The sequence below is a fragment of the Giraffa tippelskirchi genome, chromosome 3 (assembly GCF_054371585.1).
Source record: "Giraffa tippelskirchi isolate mGirTip1 chromosome 3, T2T-mGirTip1v1.2.pri, whole genome shotgun sequence".
In the NCBI taxonomy this organism is placed as follows: domain Eukaryota; kingdom Metazoa; phylum Chordata; class Mammalia; order Artiodactyla; family Giraffidae; genus Giraffa; species Giraffa tippelskirchi.
This window is the reverse complement of record NC_137277.1, coordinates 18,773,952-18,794,598: the sequence shown is the minus strand read 5'-3', so window position 1 is coordinate 18,794,598 and position 20,647 is coordinate 18,773,952. Positions and strand designations below refer to the sequence as shown.

Below are 20,647 nucleotides of genomic sequence, written 5' to 3'. Positions count from 1 at the left end.
CTGGACATGGCTCGCAGGAATCTAGCCAGCTGCAGTCTGCCCTGAGCCCCGCCCTCCCCCACGGTCCGGAGAGAGTCAGCGTCGCTTCCAGGGGCCGACCTTGGCACCCCCCACCCAGGGGTCGAGCCTCCCTGCCTTCACCCCGCAACCGTGGAATTAGACCGCACGCGGAAGGCTTGGGGAAGTGGGTGTTGGGCTGGGGGCGTAGATCTTGTGACGACTCACATGCCAGCGGAGAGGGAGAAAGGGGCTGGGGGAATGAATGGATTGCAAAGCAGAGGGGAGGGGCCAAGGAGAAGAGCTTCGGTGCCTCGATTCCACCGCGTCAGTTTCTTCAACATCTGCAGTGCGTGGGGCTGAGCGATCCCACTGGGGAGTTAGGGGGGGTGGGCTGGCTGACGTTTGCTTCCCGCCCGCTGGGTTGGCCCGAGCAGTTCATGAATGACTCACCTCATTGTCAGGCTGATTCACTGCTCGCCTGGGGACTTGCGGGAGGATGGGGGGATTGAGGGGAGCTGGGGCGGGGGCGAGAGGGGGGGCCGGGGGAGAGGAAGCGGCAGCAGCCTCCTTGCTGGGGTCCGGACGCGATGGATGGGTTTCCAGGATAAGAAGGAGGGGCGTGCACATGACTTGGTCCGTGGAGAACAAGCTTGAGGTTCTGTCACTAGTCTACCTGTGACTATTTACATTTAAATTAATTAAAATTAAATCCAATGAGAGCTTCAGTTCCTCAGTGTCACCAGCCACACTTCAAGCTGTCAGTAGCACGTGCTGTTGTCAACAGCTACTCTATTGGATAATGCCGAAATGTTCTATGCGACAGTGGTGGTCTACACAGCCTTCACATACACAACGCCACACAGACCAGACCTTCCGCCACCCCCGTACACTCAGACCCCCTCCCCCCCGTAGGCAGCACATAACACAATTCCACACACATTCCACACCCTCATTCAACATGCAACAGCCACCTACCGACACATCCCCGCAGAACTCTCAGTATGTATACACACTTCCGGTGTATGCCACTGTCCATGGGAAGACAAATGTAAACACATAAACATGCATCATCACTGTGAATTGCATACAACTGTTCATACGATCAAAATACAAATTAGGACGAAATGTATTTGCAAATATGCTGAAATAGATGCAAACTCAAGCCATGTGGTTCCCATAACAAATCTCAGCACATGTTTTCAAACTGGAGTAGGGGGGAAGGGAACCCACATTGTTGAGCCTCTGCCAAGGTGCTGGGCATGGAATTAGCCATTTCAATGTGTTAATTCATTTAATTCCACAGCAGTCCTGTGAGGAAGTTGTATTATTCCATTTTCATAGAGGGGACAGCTAAGTTCAGAGAGGTAAATTAACTTACTGAAGGTCACACAGCCAGTTAGCAGTATGGTCAAATATGAACCCCCATTTATCTAACTCCATAGACAATGCAGCATGCTGTCTCCAAACACTCCCTCTAAACACACACACACACACAGACACACACACACAAATACAGGTGTGCTCTCTCCTGTACTTAAGAAGGTGAGGCTCCTCATCCAACAAGTACAGGTATTTGGGGAAGTGAGCATGGAGTTGCCTAGACTCCTTTGTACTCCCTTCTGACAAATAGCATTAGGTCATTCAACAAACGCTTGCTAGTCTTCTGTGTGCTATGTCCTGTGCCAAGTGCTGGCTCACAAAAGTGAAAAGTCATAGTCGGTTGCTCTGAAAGAGTTCAAAGGCCAGCAGGGAGGTATGAAGAAAACTTGAAGACAATACAGGGCATGCAAGAGACCTAAGCTATCACAGCCCCCAAGTCCAGGGAACCAAGAAGAAGGAAACCTAAGTCAGTCAAAGAAGGCTTCTTGGAGGAGGCAGCATGTGACCTAGGGCATGAAGAGTGAGTGGGGTGGAGACAGATTGGTATTGATTGGGACATTAGTTGAGAGATGAGATCACTTCCCAAGTGCAGGAGACACAAGAGACCTTGGTTTGATTCCTGGGTTGGGAAGATGCCCTGAAGTAGGAAATGGCAACCCACTCCAATGTTCTTCCCTGAAAAATTCCCTGGTCAGAAGAGCCTGGCAGGCTATAGTCCATGGGGTTGCAAGGAATCATAGAACAGATGCACATGAGAGATGAAATAGGACAGGAGAGCAGATGCCGGGGCACTGTAGGTGCTGGGGAATTTTTTTTTTTAACCCCACCATGTGACATGAATCTTAGCTCCCTGAGGAGGAATTGAACTGGTGTCCCTTGCAGTGGAAGCATGAAGTCTTAAGCACTGGACCACCAGGGAAAAAAGTCCCAGCCCTGGGGATTTTATATATCATCCTCAGGTGACTGGAAGGGATTGAACATTTTTTATGATGGAAAAAATAGTATCCTGTTTGCATGTTGGAAAGAATGGACAGAAGGCAGGAGAGCTTGGACTAGGGAGACCGTGCAGCAGGCTATGGGGATTGTCCAGGCAGGAAATAGTAAGGCTTGATGTAGAGTGTAAGATCCGGACAAGATAAGGGATACAGGGGGATGAGGGATCAGAGTGTATCCTGGCCCTGAGACAGTGCAAGGCAACAGCTTTCCCACCCATGAAAATGTAATGAAAGCTATGATTTTCTTTCAGAGCAAGGCATATGTGCATAGGCACGTGATGTTTTGGACGTAATGATAGGGGATTCGTATTCCCTGAATCCCCAGTTTAAGAGCCCAGTTCATTGGAATTCTAAAAGGCAAAACAATGTAGTGGTTAAGCTTGTGGATGCTGGTGTCAAACTGGCTGGTTAATTATCTTAGCTGCAACACCTATTAGCAATGTGGGCTTAGGCCAGACATTGCCCCTTTTCCCCTCTGTAAAGCAGAAGTGATCCTAGCACCTATATCAAGACCTGTTGCTATGAACAAGTGAGTTAATTCATGTGAATTAACGAACCTTGCCTGGAACACAGAAAGTGCTCAGGGAAGTCCTGGTGGTTATTACTATACACTGTTGTTGTTACTGTTTAGTCGCTTGGTCATGTCTGACTCTTTTGTGACCCCATGGATTTTAGCCCACCAAGCTCCTCTGTCCATGGGACTTCCCAAGCAAGAATACTGGAGCGGGTTGCCATTTTCTTCTCCAGGGGATCTTCCCGACCCAGATATTGAACCCCCATCTTCTGCATTGGCAGGCGGATTTTTTACCACTGAGCCACCAGGTAAACTCATTACTATAGATTAACTCAGTACTAAGGAGACATTCCCCTTTGTACTCAACTTCACAGCTGAAGTTCTGGTGTCTTCTGGTATGGGTCCTCCTACCTGAGTCCTAGAACCCACTTTTCCATTTCCCAGAATCTACCCTTCCTTTTTGGTCTGAGTCTCCATTATCCTCAACCCTGGTTATTAGTAGTAAGCCCACTAACACCTCTTCTAAGAGAAGGAAGAAGAGGACCAGACTAGATCACCATGGGGATCTAGTCTTTGCTTTTACTTTGGAGGAAAGTGTCAGGAAGAAGACCTGTGACTTGGGGGAGAATCCTTCAGCATGAGAAAGTGAAAGTCACTCAGTTGTGTCTGACTCTTTGTGACACCATGGACTATACAGTCCATGGAATTCTCCAGGCCAGAATACTGGAGTGGGTAGCCTTTCCCTTCTCCAGGGGATCTTCCCAATCCAGGGAGCTAATCCAGGTCTCCTGCATTGCACATGGATTCTTTACCAGCTGAGCCACCAGGAAAGACCAAGTATACTGGAGTGGGTAGCCTATCCCTTCTCCAGCGGATCTTCCTGACCCGGGAATCGAACTGGGGTCTCCTGCATTGCAGGCAGATTCTTTACCAACTGAGCTCTCAGGGAAGCCCAAGTCAAATCAGCATGACTGTCCTCCCCAAATTTAAAATCATAGACAACTTCCTCACTGTGGCCTGCCAGCCCCTCTCCAAAATGTCCCTGGCCCACATTTTCCATTTACTTCAGCCACCACTCCCACCCCCATCCAAGTTCTAACAGGAGGTAGAGGTGGCATTTGCCAAGTTCACTGAACTCAGAAAGGCTGTGGAGGAGAAAGCATAGGACTTCCAATCAGAAGAGCCACCAGCAAATGACTGTGTGACCCTGAGGGAGTCCCTTTCCCTGTGGGCCTCAGGTTCCTAATCTGTAAGTAATACCCACCCCTCAGTCTTCGTGGAATCTTGTGAAGACAAAATGAGCCAATGGTTAAAACTGGAAGATGGAAACTACGGTGTGGGTAGGAGTTGATAGTAATCCTTTTGGCCTTTTGGCCTCTGTGACGTCCCTTCACCTGGAGCTTTCAGAGCCCAGATCCACAGGAAGCCCTGTAACTGGGTCTCCACGACTATCTACAGTTGGGGGCCTGGGTTCCCTGGGAGGAGAGGGGGCCTGTAAATGGGAGGGTTGGGGGCCTGTCCCCTAGTTCAGAAGCACAAAGGCCTTGGAGGAATTCCTAACTTGGATGAGAGTTAGAGGTTCAGGTGTCCTCTCTCATCACCATTCTGGCCTCCATTCTGACCTATGACAGGTTAACTGGTCCACAAGGAACAATGATGGAAGTCATAGGCTTCCAAGAGGTCAGACCAGGCCAGGCAGTCTGCCCTTGGGAAGATGCATGGCTGGTTCAGATCAGATAGTTAAGAACTCACATCAGCTACCTTCCTCCTGCCTTTTAAGTCCTCAAAACTATGCAACCTGTGCTGTCTCTCAACTGCTTCATGATAAACAAGAAGGAAAACTGAGGTCAGGCTGAATCAGTAACCACAGTAGGCTTTAGTGATAACAACTGGACTTCCCAGATCACTAGGCCCTCTCCTGGTGTCTATCTTTTGTTCTGTATCTCCCTGACTTGTTCATATTTTATTTATTTATTTAATATATATATTTTTGGCCACTGTGTGGCTTTCAGGATCTTAGCTCTCCAACCAGGAACTGAACTAGTGCCCAAGGCAGTGAAAGCATGGAGTGTTAACTACTGGACCACCAGGAAATTCTCTCCCTGACTTGTTCATGAACTTGAGAGTACAAGGAGTCATTCATTTCTCTATCCCCAATGTTAAGCATTGTGCCTGATACATAGTAGTCGCTGTGTCTTTCATTTATTAATTCTATAGAGCATTGTTCTAAGTGCTGGGGATACATAGTTGCACAAGCCAGACAACATCCCTATCCTCATGGAGCTCATGTTCTAGTGAGGAAGACACACAATAAAGATGTAAACCATGACGATTATCAATAATGAAAAATGCTGAGAAGGAAATTAAGCGTTGCGATGGGGCGAGGGATGTTACTTGAGATATTAATGTCACAGGGAATATCTGACATCTAAACTGAGACATGAAGGATGAGAACAGCCTGACCGCGAACATCTTGCTTAATAAATATGTGTGGCAAGAATAGACGGATTGATGGATGGATGGATGGAGAGATGAACAGACAAACCAACAAGGTGGATTCTGGTGTGAATGAGAGTCACGCTGTTAATACTCAGTCCCTAGTATGCTTAACACAAGAGAAGAAGGTGGGCAGGATGGGATGTAATGGGCCCCAAATTCCCAACCTTGCTCTCACCGAGTGCGCATTGAGCAAGCGGATTGGATCCAGGGTCAGCTGGGGGGCGACCGAGAGCTCATGCCTTTCCCTTTAAGGCTGGAGCGGAAGACCGCGGTGAAGGGCCTTTGTGTCGGCGGGATAGAAAGAGGCCCGCCCCTTTAAGAGGGCGGAGACGCTGAGTGGCGGCGGCTTCGAACGCGGCCTAGGGAGCCAGACCCCAGGTTCCCGACCACCCTCCTTCGGCCCCCACCTGGGTTGCAAAGACGCCTCTCTCCGACCTCGCCCCAGAGACACTGTCGCCCGGACTCTGACCTACCCACGTGGACCAAGGCCGAAGCCCCGGCGACCCCTGGAGTCAGGGTTTGTCCGGCCAAACCGCGGCCGGAGCCTACTGGCGGTCGCCATGGTAATGCCGCGCCTGGGACCACCCGGCCGCCGGGTCCCCCGGCCGCAGGGACCTGTCTTCCGGGTTCCAGCCTCTCCCTCGTGCGAGCTGCAGGATCGGGTTAGGGTTTCACGGAGAACTTGGTGGGGTCGGGACGGCTGAGCTCTAGTCTGGGCTCGGCTTGGACACGCCCGGGCCTCCAAGGAAGGTCTCTCCACCCACCTCCCTCAGGGCTTCAGCTCCCAGTCTCTAGCCTTCCGTTTCACCAAGGAAGACTCCGGTTCATCCTTACCCTTGTACTCAAACGTCACGCCTTCCGGGCCCTCCCCCTCCCCCAACCATTCCAGTCTGGTTTTTGACATTGGGCGATAGGTCTCCCTAACTAGCTCTTGCTGCTTTGGCAGCTGGAGTTAGGCACAGCCCTTGGCTCTAGGGTTGACACACTTTTAATGCCGGCCACAGCAGCCCTGCTGTCCAGAAAGGAGGATCTGTGGGGACGGGTGGGGGTGAGGGGAAGGTGGAGGGGGTACATCCCACCCTCCCAGGACCCTAGCTTCTGGGTGTTAGATAAAAGGAAACCACTGACTTGTCTTTCAGAATCAAGGCCTCTGTGCTGGGCATGCTTGGATTTATGGTAGTATCCCTTACATCTGACAAGGGTTCCCCAGGCCAAGCCTTTGGGGGTGTGGCAAAATCCTTAGACCCACATGCCCTGTACTGGGTCTAAAGAATGACACAGGCTCCCTTGGGCAGCCTTCCCTTTGCTTCCTCCCTCTTATTACAAGATTAACGCAGATAGACCTAAAGGAATTATTTTACAAGACAGGATTCTAAATCATCATCTAAGTCTTTAAGTAAACCCCATCTCTCCTCATCCTTTATTCCTTCCCCAACACGACAGTAAAAAAAAAAAAAAAACAACCAAGCAAACAGAAAACAGTACACCTGATGTCTTGTTAGAATTAGGAAAAAGCAGAGTGAAGACAAAATGTACTTGCAAATGGTATTTCTCCTCCAACCTCAATTGCTTTGTTTTCCTTTCAGGCATGCAGCCTACAAAAGCTGTTTGCTGTGGAAGAAGAGTTTGAAGATGAGGTAAGGAAGTGTTGGTGATCAGAGATGGCACCCAGGCCTAGAACCCAAGTTTCCTTTTACCTGATATGTGTATTTTTTTTCCTTTTTTCTCTGTGAGAGGCTGAGAGATGATGAGAAATATAAACAACCCACTTAACTGTCTTAGAAACAAATAAAAAACCAGAGAGATGAGCTGCTTAATTGTCATACCTTCAAATTATAAGGGCCTTTGCCTGGAAGCTGTGTCACATGGATGATTGGATCCACCTTCACGATGACATACTTCACGTGGGAAGAAAGTTTATAGAGAGGCAGAGACAGCACAGCTACTAGATAGCAGGGGGCCCAGGGTCACCAGCTGGCCACCAGAGCCAGGGCAAAATACTTCATTCTCTGGCCTTCCATTTTTTCCCTTATGACATGAGGGATGTTCTTCTGCCTCAAACATTCTTCCCTTCCCTCCTCTCTCTGGAGAAGATAAGGGATTAGATTAGACCTGAAGCTAGCATCTTAGAATCACCTCTGCTGAGTCCCTGCCACATACCCAATAAATCAGAATTTCTGGGGATGGGTCCAGGCAGGGGTACTTTTAATCTCTGGGTGCAGCCAGAGACCACTGAACTAGTGATCTGCAACACTGTCTTCCCACCCAGATCTAACAGATGTAGTTTCATCTGGGTGGCCCAAAATTGTTATGTCAAATCCTTTTCAAAAAGAAACAGGATTTAAGTGAATAAAGCCCCCAGAGGTAAATTAAATTGCTTAAGAATACAACACTGGGCTTCCTTGGTGGCTCAGTGGTAAAGAGTCTACCTGTCAATGCAGGAGAGATGGGTTCGATCCCTGATCTGGGAAGATCCCAGATGCTGTGGAGCAGCCAAGCCCATGCATCACAACTATTGAGCCTGTGCTCTAGGGCCGGGGAGCCACAACTACTGAGCCCACATGCCATAATTACTGAAGCCACATGCCCTAGAGCCCCATGCTCCTCAACAAGAGAAGCTACCTCGGTGAAAAGCCTGTGCACTGCAACTAGAGTGTAGCCCCTGCTCGCCACAACTAGAGAAAAGCCCATGCAGCAACGAAGGCCCAGCAAGCTAAAAAAAGAAAAAAAATACAGCACCAATAGCCAGCACCAACATTAGACATGACTCCAGTCTAATGTACATGGAAACTACTAATCTACGTTTATAGGCTAGAGTTTCTCTGGTTTATCAATGACAAGCCATTCAGAGCTACTTTTTGACTCCCAGTGGTTTGCTTTTAAAAAATCACTTTTAGATTTGTCTGGATGCCTAATTTGTGCCTAGTGAGATGGTGCACCAGGGACCTTTGTGGCAGCCACAGCCCCACACTTCCCTCCCTTTGAAGCTTTTGAAACCTGAGGTTTGAAGGGAAAAACAGACCTTTTAAAATTCCCTCTCTGGCTTGTCTCATACCCTGAGGCCCCAAGACATAGTGACAGAGGCATGTATGAGTTCCAGTCCTGGTTCTGTGAAGTTACTTAGCCTCTCTGAGTCTCGGTTTCTATATCCATAAAACAGGGATAATAATAGTACCTATTCATAGGGTCATTGTGAGAATTCATTGAGAGAATTCTGGTAAAATGTTTACATGGTACCTGGCACCCAGTGAGGTGCTTCACATGTTAGGTGTTTTGTTATCATTTGGGGACTTGATTTTTGTTTTTAAAAATAACTCAAAACTGCCAGCTTTGCCAAGGAGATATGTGTCCTTGTCTTTGTCTTTCAGCTTTGGAGATGTATAATTACAGACTGAAAGAGTGACCCTCCTGGGTCTTACCAGGTCAAGATAGGACTGCTAGGCTAGTAATGGAATTAAGAGTGAAGGACCCTGACAGCTCAAGTTTCTGTTCCATGACCAGTCCCTTCCCCCTTCCCAAGGCAGATGACATCATGTCTGAGAGGGAGCTCTTCAGGGGAAAAGGGCTCCATCAACTCCCAGGGTCATCAGGATTTTATTCCTGCTGTAATTCTAATATTATTATTATTACTAAGTCCTAAAGTAATCCTGTTGGAGTATGCTAGTCTGATAATACACCGAGCAGGAGAGATCCTTTCTCTAGCCTAGACAATCTAGTGCGGCAGCAGGGGTTGGGGGTGGAGGGGACCTTCCTGTCAGTTAAATCAGCAGTTCTGACTCAAAAACACCCTCGGAACAGGTCTGTTGCTCTTGAAGGTGTCAATCTCACCTTGCTTCCCAACTGGAATCCATACTTAATTTAACTTGCCTGAAAAGCTATATTTAACTTCTGCCTATTTTGCTGGATCCAAGGCCTCTTTGACTTACCGAAGACTGTGTGTGTGTGTGTTTGTGTGTGAGAGAGAGAGAGAGAGAGAGAGATGGGGGGAGGAGAGGGTTGAGGACACAAAGCAAGACCAGCTCCTGAGTGCACAGGCTGGACACCAGAAAGCTGATTTCCTTGAGACGGGTGTGTGCCCTGGGGAATTTGTTTGACTCCTTGGTGACCTGGTTCCTTTGCTTCTCTTACTGCTCCAACTGCCACCACCACCACCCCCCCTCTCCCCTACCCCTTGAGACTGAAGAAAGAGAGAAGCTACCTGAAGACTTAGCCTTAGAATGTGTCTGGCAGAAGCCTATGGCAGACTCTTGGGTGAGGTCAAAGGTGGTGAGAGAGTCTACAACTGCCGTACATGTCTTGGTTTCCTGCTCGTGTGTATCTGCACACACAGACACACCACATGCCTGAAACAGTAAAAGCACAGTGCTTCTTGATTTCCAGATGCCAAGATCCATTGTCTCTGCTTCTTTGTAGGATTTCTTGTCGGCTGTGGAGGATGCAGAGAACCAGTTTGCTGGCTCACGGCCTGTAAATGCTGGGTGCCTAAGACCTGTCTCCTCCCGGCCACAGGAGGCCCAGCTGCTGCCTCGAGTCACTGCCCCACCAGAGGCTGTGGGCCCGCCAGCCCTGGGACTCCGCCTTCCTACCTGCGGTGGGCCTAGGGCCACTAGGGGCCCACCTCCCACAGGAACAGCTCCCCTAAGGCCTGCCTCGACATCCAGCAGCTGGACTGGCAATCAGGGAAGAGTGACACTGACAGAAGTGCTTGAAGAGCCAGGAAGACCCCAGGCCTCAGCCTCCCACCCCCAGCTCACCTTCAGGAGCAAACAGCAGGTGATTGGTGGCTTCGAGGGGCCTGAACAAGATGAATTTGATAAGGTCCTGGCAAGCATGGAACTGGAGGGGCCCAGCTTGGAGCTGCAACTTGGAGTTCACAGTGAAGCCACAGGAATCCTGCCCAGCTGGCAGCAGGAGGACTCCACATTGGCTAAAAAGGCTCGGGTGGCTGATCTGAGCAGACCTTGTCAAAGGAGGCCTGTGCCTGCCCCCGATGTAACTGGTATCCCATCAGCCCGGGATGCACCCCCAGAACCCGCGATCCTCTGCAGGACTCCACAGCCTCACTTGAGACCTGGTGCCGCGGGTAACTTTCCTGTTCCAGCTACCTCAATGGTTCGTGCTCAGCCACCCCACTGGGAAGTCTCTCCCGCAGGTCCCCCTCCTCGAACACCCCAGCCTCTCCAAGCTGCTGGCAGGCCCATTCAGAGCAGCCCTCAAAATCGCTTCCCTGCTCAGCCATTCCGGTATCCAAACACCTGTTCAAGTGGCAAACTCCGTTTTCTTAGACCACAGACTCCCAACTCAAGCTGTGCTGCTCCCTCAAAGACCAGCTGTGGACTGTTTCCTCAGGGCCCACTCCAACCCCGAACCCCAACATCTTCGGTCCTGTCTCCTGTCTGCACCCCGAAGGGTCCTGGTCCCTCCCCGCTCCCTCAAGCCGCTCTGCAGACACCTATCGTCACCAACCACCTGGTGCGGCTGGTCACCGCTGCCAGCCGGACACCCCAGCAACCCACCTGCACCTCCACCCGCGCCAAGACGCGCCGCTTCCCCGGCCCAGCAGGGCTCCTCCCTCACCAGGTGAGTGACAGCTTTGCTCGGGCCAGAGCCAGAGCTCCCCAGGCAGCTCCCCAGGCCACTGGAGAGCAGCCAGGTGTGTCCCAGCACTGCCCAATCCCAGAGGATCTTCACCCCTGTACCCCGGCAGGAAGTGGAGGAAGGAAGGGCAGGGGTTGGGGGCATTTCAGAGCTGTGGGAGAAGTCAGAAGTGGGGAGAACTGAATGCCTGGAAACCCACACATGGTGGAGATGCCTAAGGCTCTGAGAACATCACAGTTTCGATTCATTTGTTGAGCACCTACTGTTTACTGACCCTGGGGCAGGAAGACTCTTTCTCTAATATTTACTGAGGACTCAGTGTGTGTTGGGCCCTTTGTTTGGACCTGAGGATACAGAAATTAACATAGAAATAGCTCTCATCCTGCAGAGTTTCCAGGGGAGTGGAAGAAGGAGACACAAACGATTATTCTTAAAAGGGACAGAGAGAGTAGAGATCATTCCCTGGGTGCTGGGGAGACACTAGGCTACTTGTGCTTCCTAGGTGGGCTTTGGATGGATGAGTAGGAGATTTACGGAGGTGGATGTCGGACCGCTGTGTCCTGGAGGACATTTCAGCAGTGGAAGGACGGGAGAGAGTGTGTGCAAAGGCACAGATTCTCTGGGAGGTCCACGGAACCACTCAATGTGGCTGGTGTGTGGGGTCACCACGGAACCACTCAATGTGGCTGGTGTGTGGGATCACCACCGTGGGGGAGTTGGGGCTGAGCCTGGAGTGTGGATTTCGGCAGCAGTAGAGAGACAGGGTCCCTCAGACTACTCTTAGATCCAATCCCAGATAATTGGACTCTGAGAATCTGGTCTGGTTGTGATAGGTTATCCCTTTTCCTCACATATGAAGGATGTTTTCTTCAATCAGAAATGATTTCTACCCATTTACTTGCTCTTCCCTGGCACTTTAAGAGAAATCCAAGGAAGCCATGTACATTCCTCCTGGGTTGGATCCCTGTCAGGAAGGGTGAGGTCCCCCAGAAGGGGTTTGGGGAAAGCTACACTGTTACTCACTTCAGGCCTCTCTATTCAGGTCATCACCCCCTTCAGGAAGCCCCGGGGTTTGTTCCTAAGCCAGCTCCAGCTTCCTCACATTTCCCCAAACGGTCCCCAAAGCATCTTTTTTGAGCTGCCAGCGAGGCTCTTGAGACTTCGTTAGGAGAGATGTAATATGTGTTAATTGTCCCTGATAGTTTCCTGAACTCATTATATAACCCAGACAAGAAGCTGTACTTGTAAATAACAGCTGCTGAGCTTGCTCTCACCTTCTCCTCCTCTCTCCCCTCGTAGCATAGCGGGAAAAATCTGGACGACATCATGGTTTCCACGCCCCAGACTCCGACTCACGGTGCTCTGGCTAAATTCCGGACAGAGGTAACTGACTCCATGCAAATGTTAACTTCCTGGGACTCATTTAAGAGTGAGAGACATCCTTGTGTGTTTCAGAAGCTGAGAATCAGAATCAGTGCTGCTCAGCCTATTTTCTGGGGTCACACGCCATAGCGCATTGAGGGACGCCCGTCCTGATGCCAAAGGGATGTTAACTGATGCCGTGGGTTCAGCCTTCTTTTCCAGCTGAGAAAGAGCAGCCTGGCTAACTCCATCTGCCCTCAGCAGAGGAGAGTGTAATAAGTATCAGGAAAGTGTATCTTGGGAACCCTTCTCTCAGGTTTCTGGGAATCAAGCTGGGAAGCTTGTGCCTTCACCTTGCCTCTGGTGGGTTCCCTCGTGGTGGGTGAGACTCAGCCTCCCTCCTCCCTGGGATTCTGGTTGACCTGCTCTGCCCCCCAGACCCACTTTTGCTTTTAATTCTCTCTAGAAGTTTTTCTCTTTGCTATAGCTCTGTATATCCACCAATCCTTTTCAGCTCCAAAACAGTAAATACTCATCTGAATTTAAAGCATTTTTTAATATAACAAGGTGTACCGTTAAAGCCAGAGGCATCTCAAATAAAATATAATTGATTTCAAAATTGCCTGGAAGCCTATAAATGTATGTGGGGGCTCACTAGCCCTGAGACTTTTCAAGTTCATTACAAGGGACAAGCGTAGCTAGCCTTTTGCATTAATATAATTAAAGTCAGGTCCTGATTTAAAATAAACTAAGTTACAGAGCACCTTTGCTCTTGTTTCTCAGTGAAAGATGTGATATGCAGCAAGTTTTCACATACCCTTTTCTGAACCTTGAGATAAATGAAGGGAGAAAGCATGGCCACCATGCTGCAGGGAATTCACCCTTGCTCCCCCACCGCTCCATCCCGGCTCAGTCAGGGTCTCTAGCAAAGTGGACCCATGAACACCAGGCTCCCCTTCTGCTCTGTTGTGCCAGGTTGTTACTAATTCCCAGGCGTCGGTGGAGGAGGACTTTGGACGAGGGCCCTGGCTGACCATGAAATCTACTCTGGGTCTGGATGAGAGAGACCCTACTTGCTTCCTCTGTACCTACAGCATCATCATGGTGCTGCGAAAGGTAAGGGTTCTGGACGCTGAGACCCAGAGGAAAGGCTGTTTTTATATCTCTCCCCAACCTTCCCTGCTCCACCTTAGGAAAGGGCACTCTGTTTGCTCCCTTCTACCCTAGGCCTGTCTCTGAGCAGCAGCATGAAAATACTGTTGGGTAGTATCTTCCACTCACCTACCTTTTCACTGTCATCCACAGTATCAGGCACAGGCAGAAGTGGGTTACGGGCATGTCTCCATACATCTGAGTCCTGAATGAGGTAGGGTAAGCACACTGCTCCCTTTAGAGCTCCCCTTAGGTCAGAGGTCACGTGCAGACGCATGTTAGTGCATATGCTAACATGTTCCTGCCTGTGGTCTGCATGATAGAGATCTATATAAATATATACACATAAACACATAAGAGAAAGGAGGCGGGGGAAAGAAAGAAAGGACCTGCCAGCTTCAAGTCTGCCAGAGGGAGATGGCTGAGCCCTTTAAACTGCCCCTTGGTCCTCCACAAAGGAAGATCATCACCACACTGGTACGCTGCATCACCACCACCACCCCCACCCCTCCCCAGGTTTTCCTGGCTCACTTGGGAACCTTACAGATGGGACATGGCTGGCTCAGCAAATGCCTCTCCTTGTAACCAGGCAGCCCTGAAGCAGCTTCCTGGGAACAAAGTCCCCAACATGGCGGTGATGATCAAGTCCCTGACTCGGAGTGCAATGGACGCCAGTGCGGTTTTCAAGGACCCCACGGGTGAGGAGTTAGGTTCTGGGAGTGTCTGACGAGTGGCCCCGTTGAGGTCAGCAGGTGAAGAGGAGCCACCCTCTGCATTCACAGTTAGGAAAACTGAGGCAGTGAGCCACCTACTTCCCAGCTGGGCCCAGACCAGGCACTGTGCTGCCCTTGACCCCAAGACTGATGGGCGGCATGGTGTTTGCAGGAGAGATGCAGGGCACGGTACACAGGTTGCTGCTGGAGACGCGCCAGAATGAGCTGAAGCCTGGCTCAGTCCTGCTGCTCAAGCAGGTACTCTTCCCTTCCCTCCACGGAGAAAGCCTCGGTCATCTCTCTGATTCCCTGCCCTCCCAGGCCCCAGGCAGAGAGTGACTGCTGTGGTGCTAGACCCTGGCTTACTGGAGCCGAGTAAAGGCCTGACTTCCATCCTTCAGGGGGTGGGTAGTAGTGGGAGTGGTCTGTGAAGGGCCAGGGGTGGGTAAGTGGTTCTACTCTGGCACCAGGGCTGAGGCAGGGCTGATTTCTGTGATCCTGGTGCAGAGGCCACCAAGGGAGGGGCAGGCGGGACCAGGTGGCCATTGGTACTCTGTCAAGACACTGGACCCCCCACCCACCCCTTCTCTCCTCCAGATCGGAGTATTTTCTCCTTCACTCCGAAACCACTACCTCAATGTGACTCCCAACAACCTGGTCCATGTTTATAGTTCAGATTCTGGAGATGGGAACATCTTCAAGCAATCTCAGTCCTTCCCTAAGGTAAGAGGAGCAGGATGGAGCGGGGATGGGTAGAGCCGCTCTCCACCTGGACCTTCTGGTTTCTTCCCATCCTCCATCCTGAGGAGCAGGGATGTGAAGTGGACAGTTGCCCTAAGGTGAAAAGATGCCTTTGGGGACAGGGCCATCGCCTCCTGTCCCTGGTCCAGCCGCCTGCCAGATGGCACAGTAACAGGACCTAGAGGAGCAGCTGGCTTCTGAGTGATCCCTGAGTGTCTGATGGCAGACTTGAATGTCATGGAGCATGGGAGTCACCTGAGAACTAACCAAGGTGACAGTCCACAAGGGGGCGGGGCCCTCGGTGAGTGACTGAGGGTTGGACTTGCTGCAGGGGGCTGTGCAGAGAACAGACAGCTACAGATGGTCTGTCAGGTGAGCCAGCCCTTGCTCGACATCTTTCCCCCTGCTAGGTGAGGGGACACCAGCCCAGAATGCCTTTGGGAACCAAGAAAGACTGAGTTCCAGGCAGCTCCACTCCAGGGTGAGGGTGCAGAGCCCGGCCTTGACTTGGCACACAGTGTCCCCTCTGTGGCCACCTGCACCTTTGTGGGATCCTGGGTTGTTGTCATGGCCTGGCCTGGGGGTCAGAAGACTTGGGTCATGTCCCTGCTCTGCTGGAAATTTGTAACATGACCTTGGGCAAGTCTTGTCCCTTCCCCTGCTGTTGCTTTGTCTATAAAGTGAGTCTATAAAGTTATACTCAATGATGTCTAGTCAAGTTATGCTTTTAGCTCTAACTTGCTACTTCTCATCTTTCTCCCTAACCTTTTACATTCTCTCAGTATCACCCCTTTCTAACAAAGCATCTTGATTTCCTTTTAAATTGCAAGTCACCCCTGGACTTCCCTGGTGGTCCAGTGGTTAGGGGTAGGATTCCTTGCCTCCACTGCAGGGGGCACAGGTTCAGTCCCTGGTCAAGGAACTAAGATCCTGCAAGCCAAATGGCATAGCCAAAAAAAAATCCAAGTCATCCATACTTGTTGAAAAAAATTGAAATGGTACAGAATAAAGAAACATAAAACTGACCGTTCCCTGTTTGCATTCCCTAGGGCTAACCATGGTTAACAGGTTTAATTACTAATTTTAATTACCTATTCATATATTAGCTATTTGGGGGATTGTTAACAGCTCATTTTTAATTCCAGCCTAACTCCTTAGTATATTTCTGAATGGCCTCTTCACTATCTGCTCCAGTTATAGAGATCCCTAAAACATCAGATACCAACTGAATTAGAAAAGAAAATCAGCCAAAAAGTTTTTTGGTTTTGTTCTATTTATTTATTTTTAAATTATCTGCTCTTTGGAGTGTTTGATATTTCAGCTACCTCCCCAGCGTGGGCTAGGTGACTGGCCACTGCCACATTCCTCTGTCCTGTCCTTCCTGAGCCCCCACCTATTCCTTTGAGCTTGTCTGGGTGGAGATGGTACTGTACAGAGAGATTTCAGGGGCACAGGTATTGGTAACCAGATCCTCTGTCCCCAGGATCTCGGAAGTTTCCATGAAAGCCTCCAGCAAGAGAGTGAGAAGCCTGGGAAAGGCCTCCAAACAGCACAGAACCCAGAGGCAGGGGCGTACCCCGAGAAAGAACTCCCAGAAGCAGGTAAGACCGTCAGTCCACCCAGGGGCCAAAAAGATTCTCCTTCTATTTCCTCTCGAATAGCTCAGGCAGATTGTTCTGGCTGCATCTTGTTCCTCTTCCCGTGAATCTTGGGATCTTACAGAAATTAGATGTGGTGTCTTTCCTGGCAAGGCTGTAGGCCACAAACTAATTAACACAAAGAATGTGATCCTCAGCTCCCGCGTTTCCAGGCCATGTGCTGTTAGCCACAAGGAGGAGATAGACTGGCGCCAGCCTTGAGTCTTCTGTGGGCTGATGGCTAAACCACAGAGGCAGATTTCTCCATCCTGACTAAGCTCCGAGGCCCTCCAGGTGGTGCTAAGGGGTCCAGCATCCCCATGGTTAGGGTGGGACCAGGATACAGACCTGAGAGGCCCAAATACAGACCTCTTTGTGGAAGGCCAACTTGTTCCTCAGGAGGGAGCCTCACGCAGGTGATGCTAACACAGTCCAGGTCTGGTCCTTGGCTCTTGGATCCCACAAATGCAATCCTCATGGGATTATGGGTAGGTGTCTCCATGTTAACCAAATTCACAATAGACCATGGATAAGCCACAGAGCCCATTTATTTATATTGTATGAAAAAGTATCTACCCTGTGTGCTGGAATCTTCTCTAGAATCTTCCACTATCTCCTTGTAAGTCAGCTTGAGGACAAGCCAAACCCTCCTCAGAAGGTTGCTGGTGGTCATGGAATAAGAGTGAGGCGAGCTGCCTGTAGAATGTTGTGGTTGGTGTCACGTCTCCACAGCAGGGACAGACCTGCTAGGCAGGCAGCACTGGGAGACACAGATGCGGATTCCTGCTCTGAGTCCCATTCTCCTTGACTCACACTGGCTGCTCACTCCCCTTCATTCACCCTAGTGTTTCTCCAGACAGTGTAGCCAGTGAGCAGCAGCTTTTTTGTTAAAATCAAATTCCAGCCCTACTTCCCTGGGTACAATGCTGGTCACCCTACTTAAATTTAAATGCCCCCAAACTGACTTCTGGGCTTCCCAGGTGGCACAGTGGTAAAGAATCTGCCTGCCAATGCAGGAGTCATGGGTTTGATCCCTGGGTTGGAAAGATCTGGAATAGGAGATGGCAACCCACTCCAGTATCCTTGCCTGGAAAATTCCATGGACAGGGAAACCTGGCGGGCTACAGTCCATAAGGTCACAAAGACTCAGACACGACTGAGCATGCACACAGACTGACTTCTGCCCTTCTAAGAGCAGTGTTTGTCCAGTGTTCTGTGCCAGACTGGGAGCTGGCCTCTGCAGGTAGTTTCCAGCCTGACTGACGCTAGGGCTGCCTAGTTCCGTCCATTCAGTGGGCGTTTTCTAGTTGGAAGCTGTGGCTCTGGCGTCAAATGGATGCGCACTTGGGCAAGTTGTCGACCTCTTTAAACCCTGTTCTCTTGGGCAAAGTAAGGATTGTAACAGGAACCACCACTAGATGCCCTCTGTAGGGGCCCTGTGAAGCCAAAGTGAAGTGATGAGTGTAACGTGTGCGGGCCTGTGCCTGGCACCAGGTGTGCCCCCAGTACATGTTAGCTGCTCTTGTTCACAGTCAGAGCAGCAGAGGGGGTTACTGAGGTCAGCTCTCTTTCCAGCTTCTCAGGCAGAAGTACCCATCTGAGAACTGTAGTCAGGACAATTACTTCTGTCCTCTCGGCTCACAGAGGCACTTTCGGAGAGGGGACGGTGACTTCTCCCACCATGCAGAGTGCAGATGAGAGACCAAGTGAATGAGCTGTGTGGTTCTGAGCGTATCTAAGGGCTTTTCCCAGCCTTCTGTCTCCCTCTGTCCAGTCAGACGGTTGCACTAGGAGACCTCTGACGCCTTTCTGCTCAGGTGCTATGCTTCAGGATGGAAATAAGAACCATGGAGGCCCAGAGGGAGCCCCTTTCTTTGCAGGGTGACCTGGGCATTTTGCCTCTGCCTTTTGTTGAGTGTGGGGAGCGGAAAGGAGATGGGAGGCAGGCCAGCCTCAGGCCCATCGATGTGGGGACCACTGCCCAGAGAGCCCCCTCCCTAATTGCAGCTGGGTTCAGACCCCCCTGAAGGGTGGGAGCTTCAGCTCTGAGTCACAAGGAGCCCTCAGGTTATCACTGAGTCTCCCCACCCTCCCTGTCCTCCCTTGCAGATGACCTGGATGGACTCCTGAGCGAGCTCCCTGAAGACTTCTTCTGTGGGACCAGCAATTGGGACTGCCCCAAGGCAGGGCACCCGCCGTGAGCTGCCAGCCTCTCAGCACCGTGGCAGAGCTCCGGTTGTGTCTGATCACATGCCTGGGAGGGAGGAGGGCCAGCACAGCTGAAGAGCAGACAGAGTTCTGGGACCTCTGTGGTTGTTCCCACCCTGGACACTTTCCCCGAGAGCACCCTTGTCCCTCGGATTCCGCACTGTCGTCACTTTGGGTCTTCCTTTGGCAAGCGGAACTCTGCTCAGGGTTGGATCTACTGTCCTTCAAGCCCTTGGGTGCATATCCCTTCTCCTCCTCCAACAGGGAAGGTGTGTCACTCTCCCGCCTTGGCTTGACTTTAGAGGATGCTGGGCCTGGTTCCTTGACTCCCTAGTCCCAGGACAGCAGAGGAGCCAAGAGAAGCCACACCATAGCAGTGGCGAACTGTCCCTCTGGACAAGGAAGGAACACACTCAGGCTTCCCTCTGCTTTGTCTCTTGAGGCCTGTAGCTGCCCAGCTCACCTGTGCATCTGGGGCTCCAAGGTGCGGGGGCATGGGTGTGGCTGGAGCATCTTATTCTGAAATAAAAGCAGCCGCCTGCTTCACCCACCTCCCTCTCTTTCCCAGCCTCTCAGCTCCTTGTCCTATCTGCCCTCCCCCTGATGCCTTGGCCTGGACAGAGCCAAAGCTACTCATTTTCTTTTTCTTTTTTCTTATAGACTTTTTTTTTTTTTTTTTTTTTTTTTTGCTGCATTGAGTCTTAGTTATAGCACATGGGATCTTTAGTTCCAGCTTGTGAACTCTTAGCTGCAGCATGTGGGATCTAGTTCCCCAACCAGGGATCAGTCCCAGGCCCTCTGCATTGGGAGCTCAGAGTCTTAGCCACTGGACCACCAGAGAAGTCCCTATAAACTTTTTCTTTTAGACCATTTTAGATTTACAGGATTATTGCAGAGATGTTACAGGGAGTTCTCCTATACCTCACAACCAGTATAAGACCCAGTATTGACACATTATTAACTGAACTCTATGCTTTATTGACATTAACCCAGTTTTCCCCTAATATTCTCTTTCTCTTCCAGGGTCCCACATTACATTTAGTCATCTTGTCCGTATAGACTTCTCTTGGCTGTAGTAGTTTCTCAGACTTTCCTTGTTTATTAATGACCATGACAGCTTCCAGGAGCACAGGTCTCACTTCTTGTCAGATGCCCCTCTATTGGAATTTGTCTGGTGTGTTTTCATGATTAGACAAGGGTTATGTGTTTGGGAGAGGAAGAGCATAAACTTGACCTCCTGTTCTCATCGCATCATATCAAGGGTTGGTGTTGACCTTGATCACCTGGCTGAGATAGGGTTTGTCAGGTTTCTCCACTTTCAACTCTTTTTCTCCCTTTCCACACGATACCCTTTGGAAGGAAGTCACTCTGCCGCCCACACTTAAGGAGTGAGGGGTTATGTTCTGCCTTTTGAAGGGCAGAGTATCTACATGGATGATTTTAAATTCTGCATGGAAGATTGGTCTGTTTTCCCTTATTTTTTGTTCAGTCACCCATTTATTATCAGTATGGACTCATGGATATTTATTTTATGCTTTGGGTTAGAGTCCACTACTACTTTATTCTGTTGCCAAGCAACTCTTCACCACTGTAGATTCTCTGTACCACTTTGAAGGCAAGAATTGGACAAGGGTCATGGGTGGGGTATAAAAGGTCTAATTATACCAAGTAACCAGCCAACCTTGTTTTCCTTTATGGAATGAAGGGAAAAGAGGAAGATGCTGTCAACATATGGTTGAGGGGATGTGAGCCCAGTTTGATGGCCAGCTTTGCCTCCCTCTGCCTCGGCATTCACCAGGCAGCTGTGAGTCAGGGCCTCCAATAGACTTGGCACAGCTCTGGGGAAGG

At 50.4% G+C, this 20,647-nt stretch overlaps 1 protein-coding gene across 3 annotated transcripts; it reads left to right on the top strand.

Moving 5' to 3' along the window:
- The first annotated feature begins 5,713 nt into the window (after positions 1–5,713).
- On the top strand, positions 5,714–19,349 carry HROB (homologous recombination factor with OB-fold). 3 transcript variants are annotated; one of them, XM_081577269.1, is made up of 10 exons: positions 5,714–5,951; positions 6,975–7,025; positions 9,802–10,968; positions 12,286–12,369; positions 13,324–13,464; positions 14,090–14,198; positions 14,386–14,471; positions 14,811–14,936; positions 16,438–16,555; positions 18,701–19,349. In XM_081577269.1, the coding sequence occupies exons 1-10, from the start codon at positions 5,949–5,951 to the stop codon at positions 18,790–18,792; spliced, it is 1,977 nt and encodes a 658-aa protein (XP_081433395.1). In that variant the 5' UTR covers positions 5,714–5,948; the 3' UTR covers positions 18,793–19,349. The 3 variants fall into 3 exon arrangements, with proteins under 3 accessions (XP_081433395.1, XP_081433394.1, XP_081433393.1); XM_081577268.1 differs by having other exon boundaries at positions 13,324–13,470; XM_081577267.1 differs by having other exon boundaries at positions 5,714–6,050.
- The last annotated feature ends 1,298 nt before the right edge of the window (positions 19,350–20,647 follow it).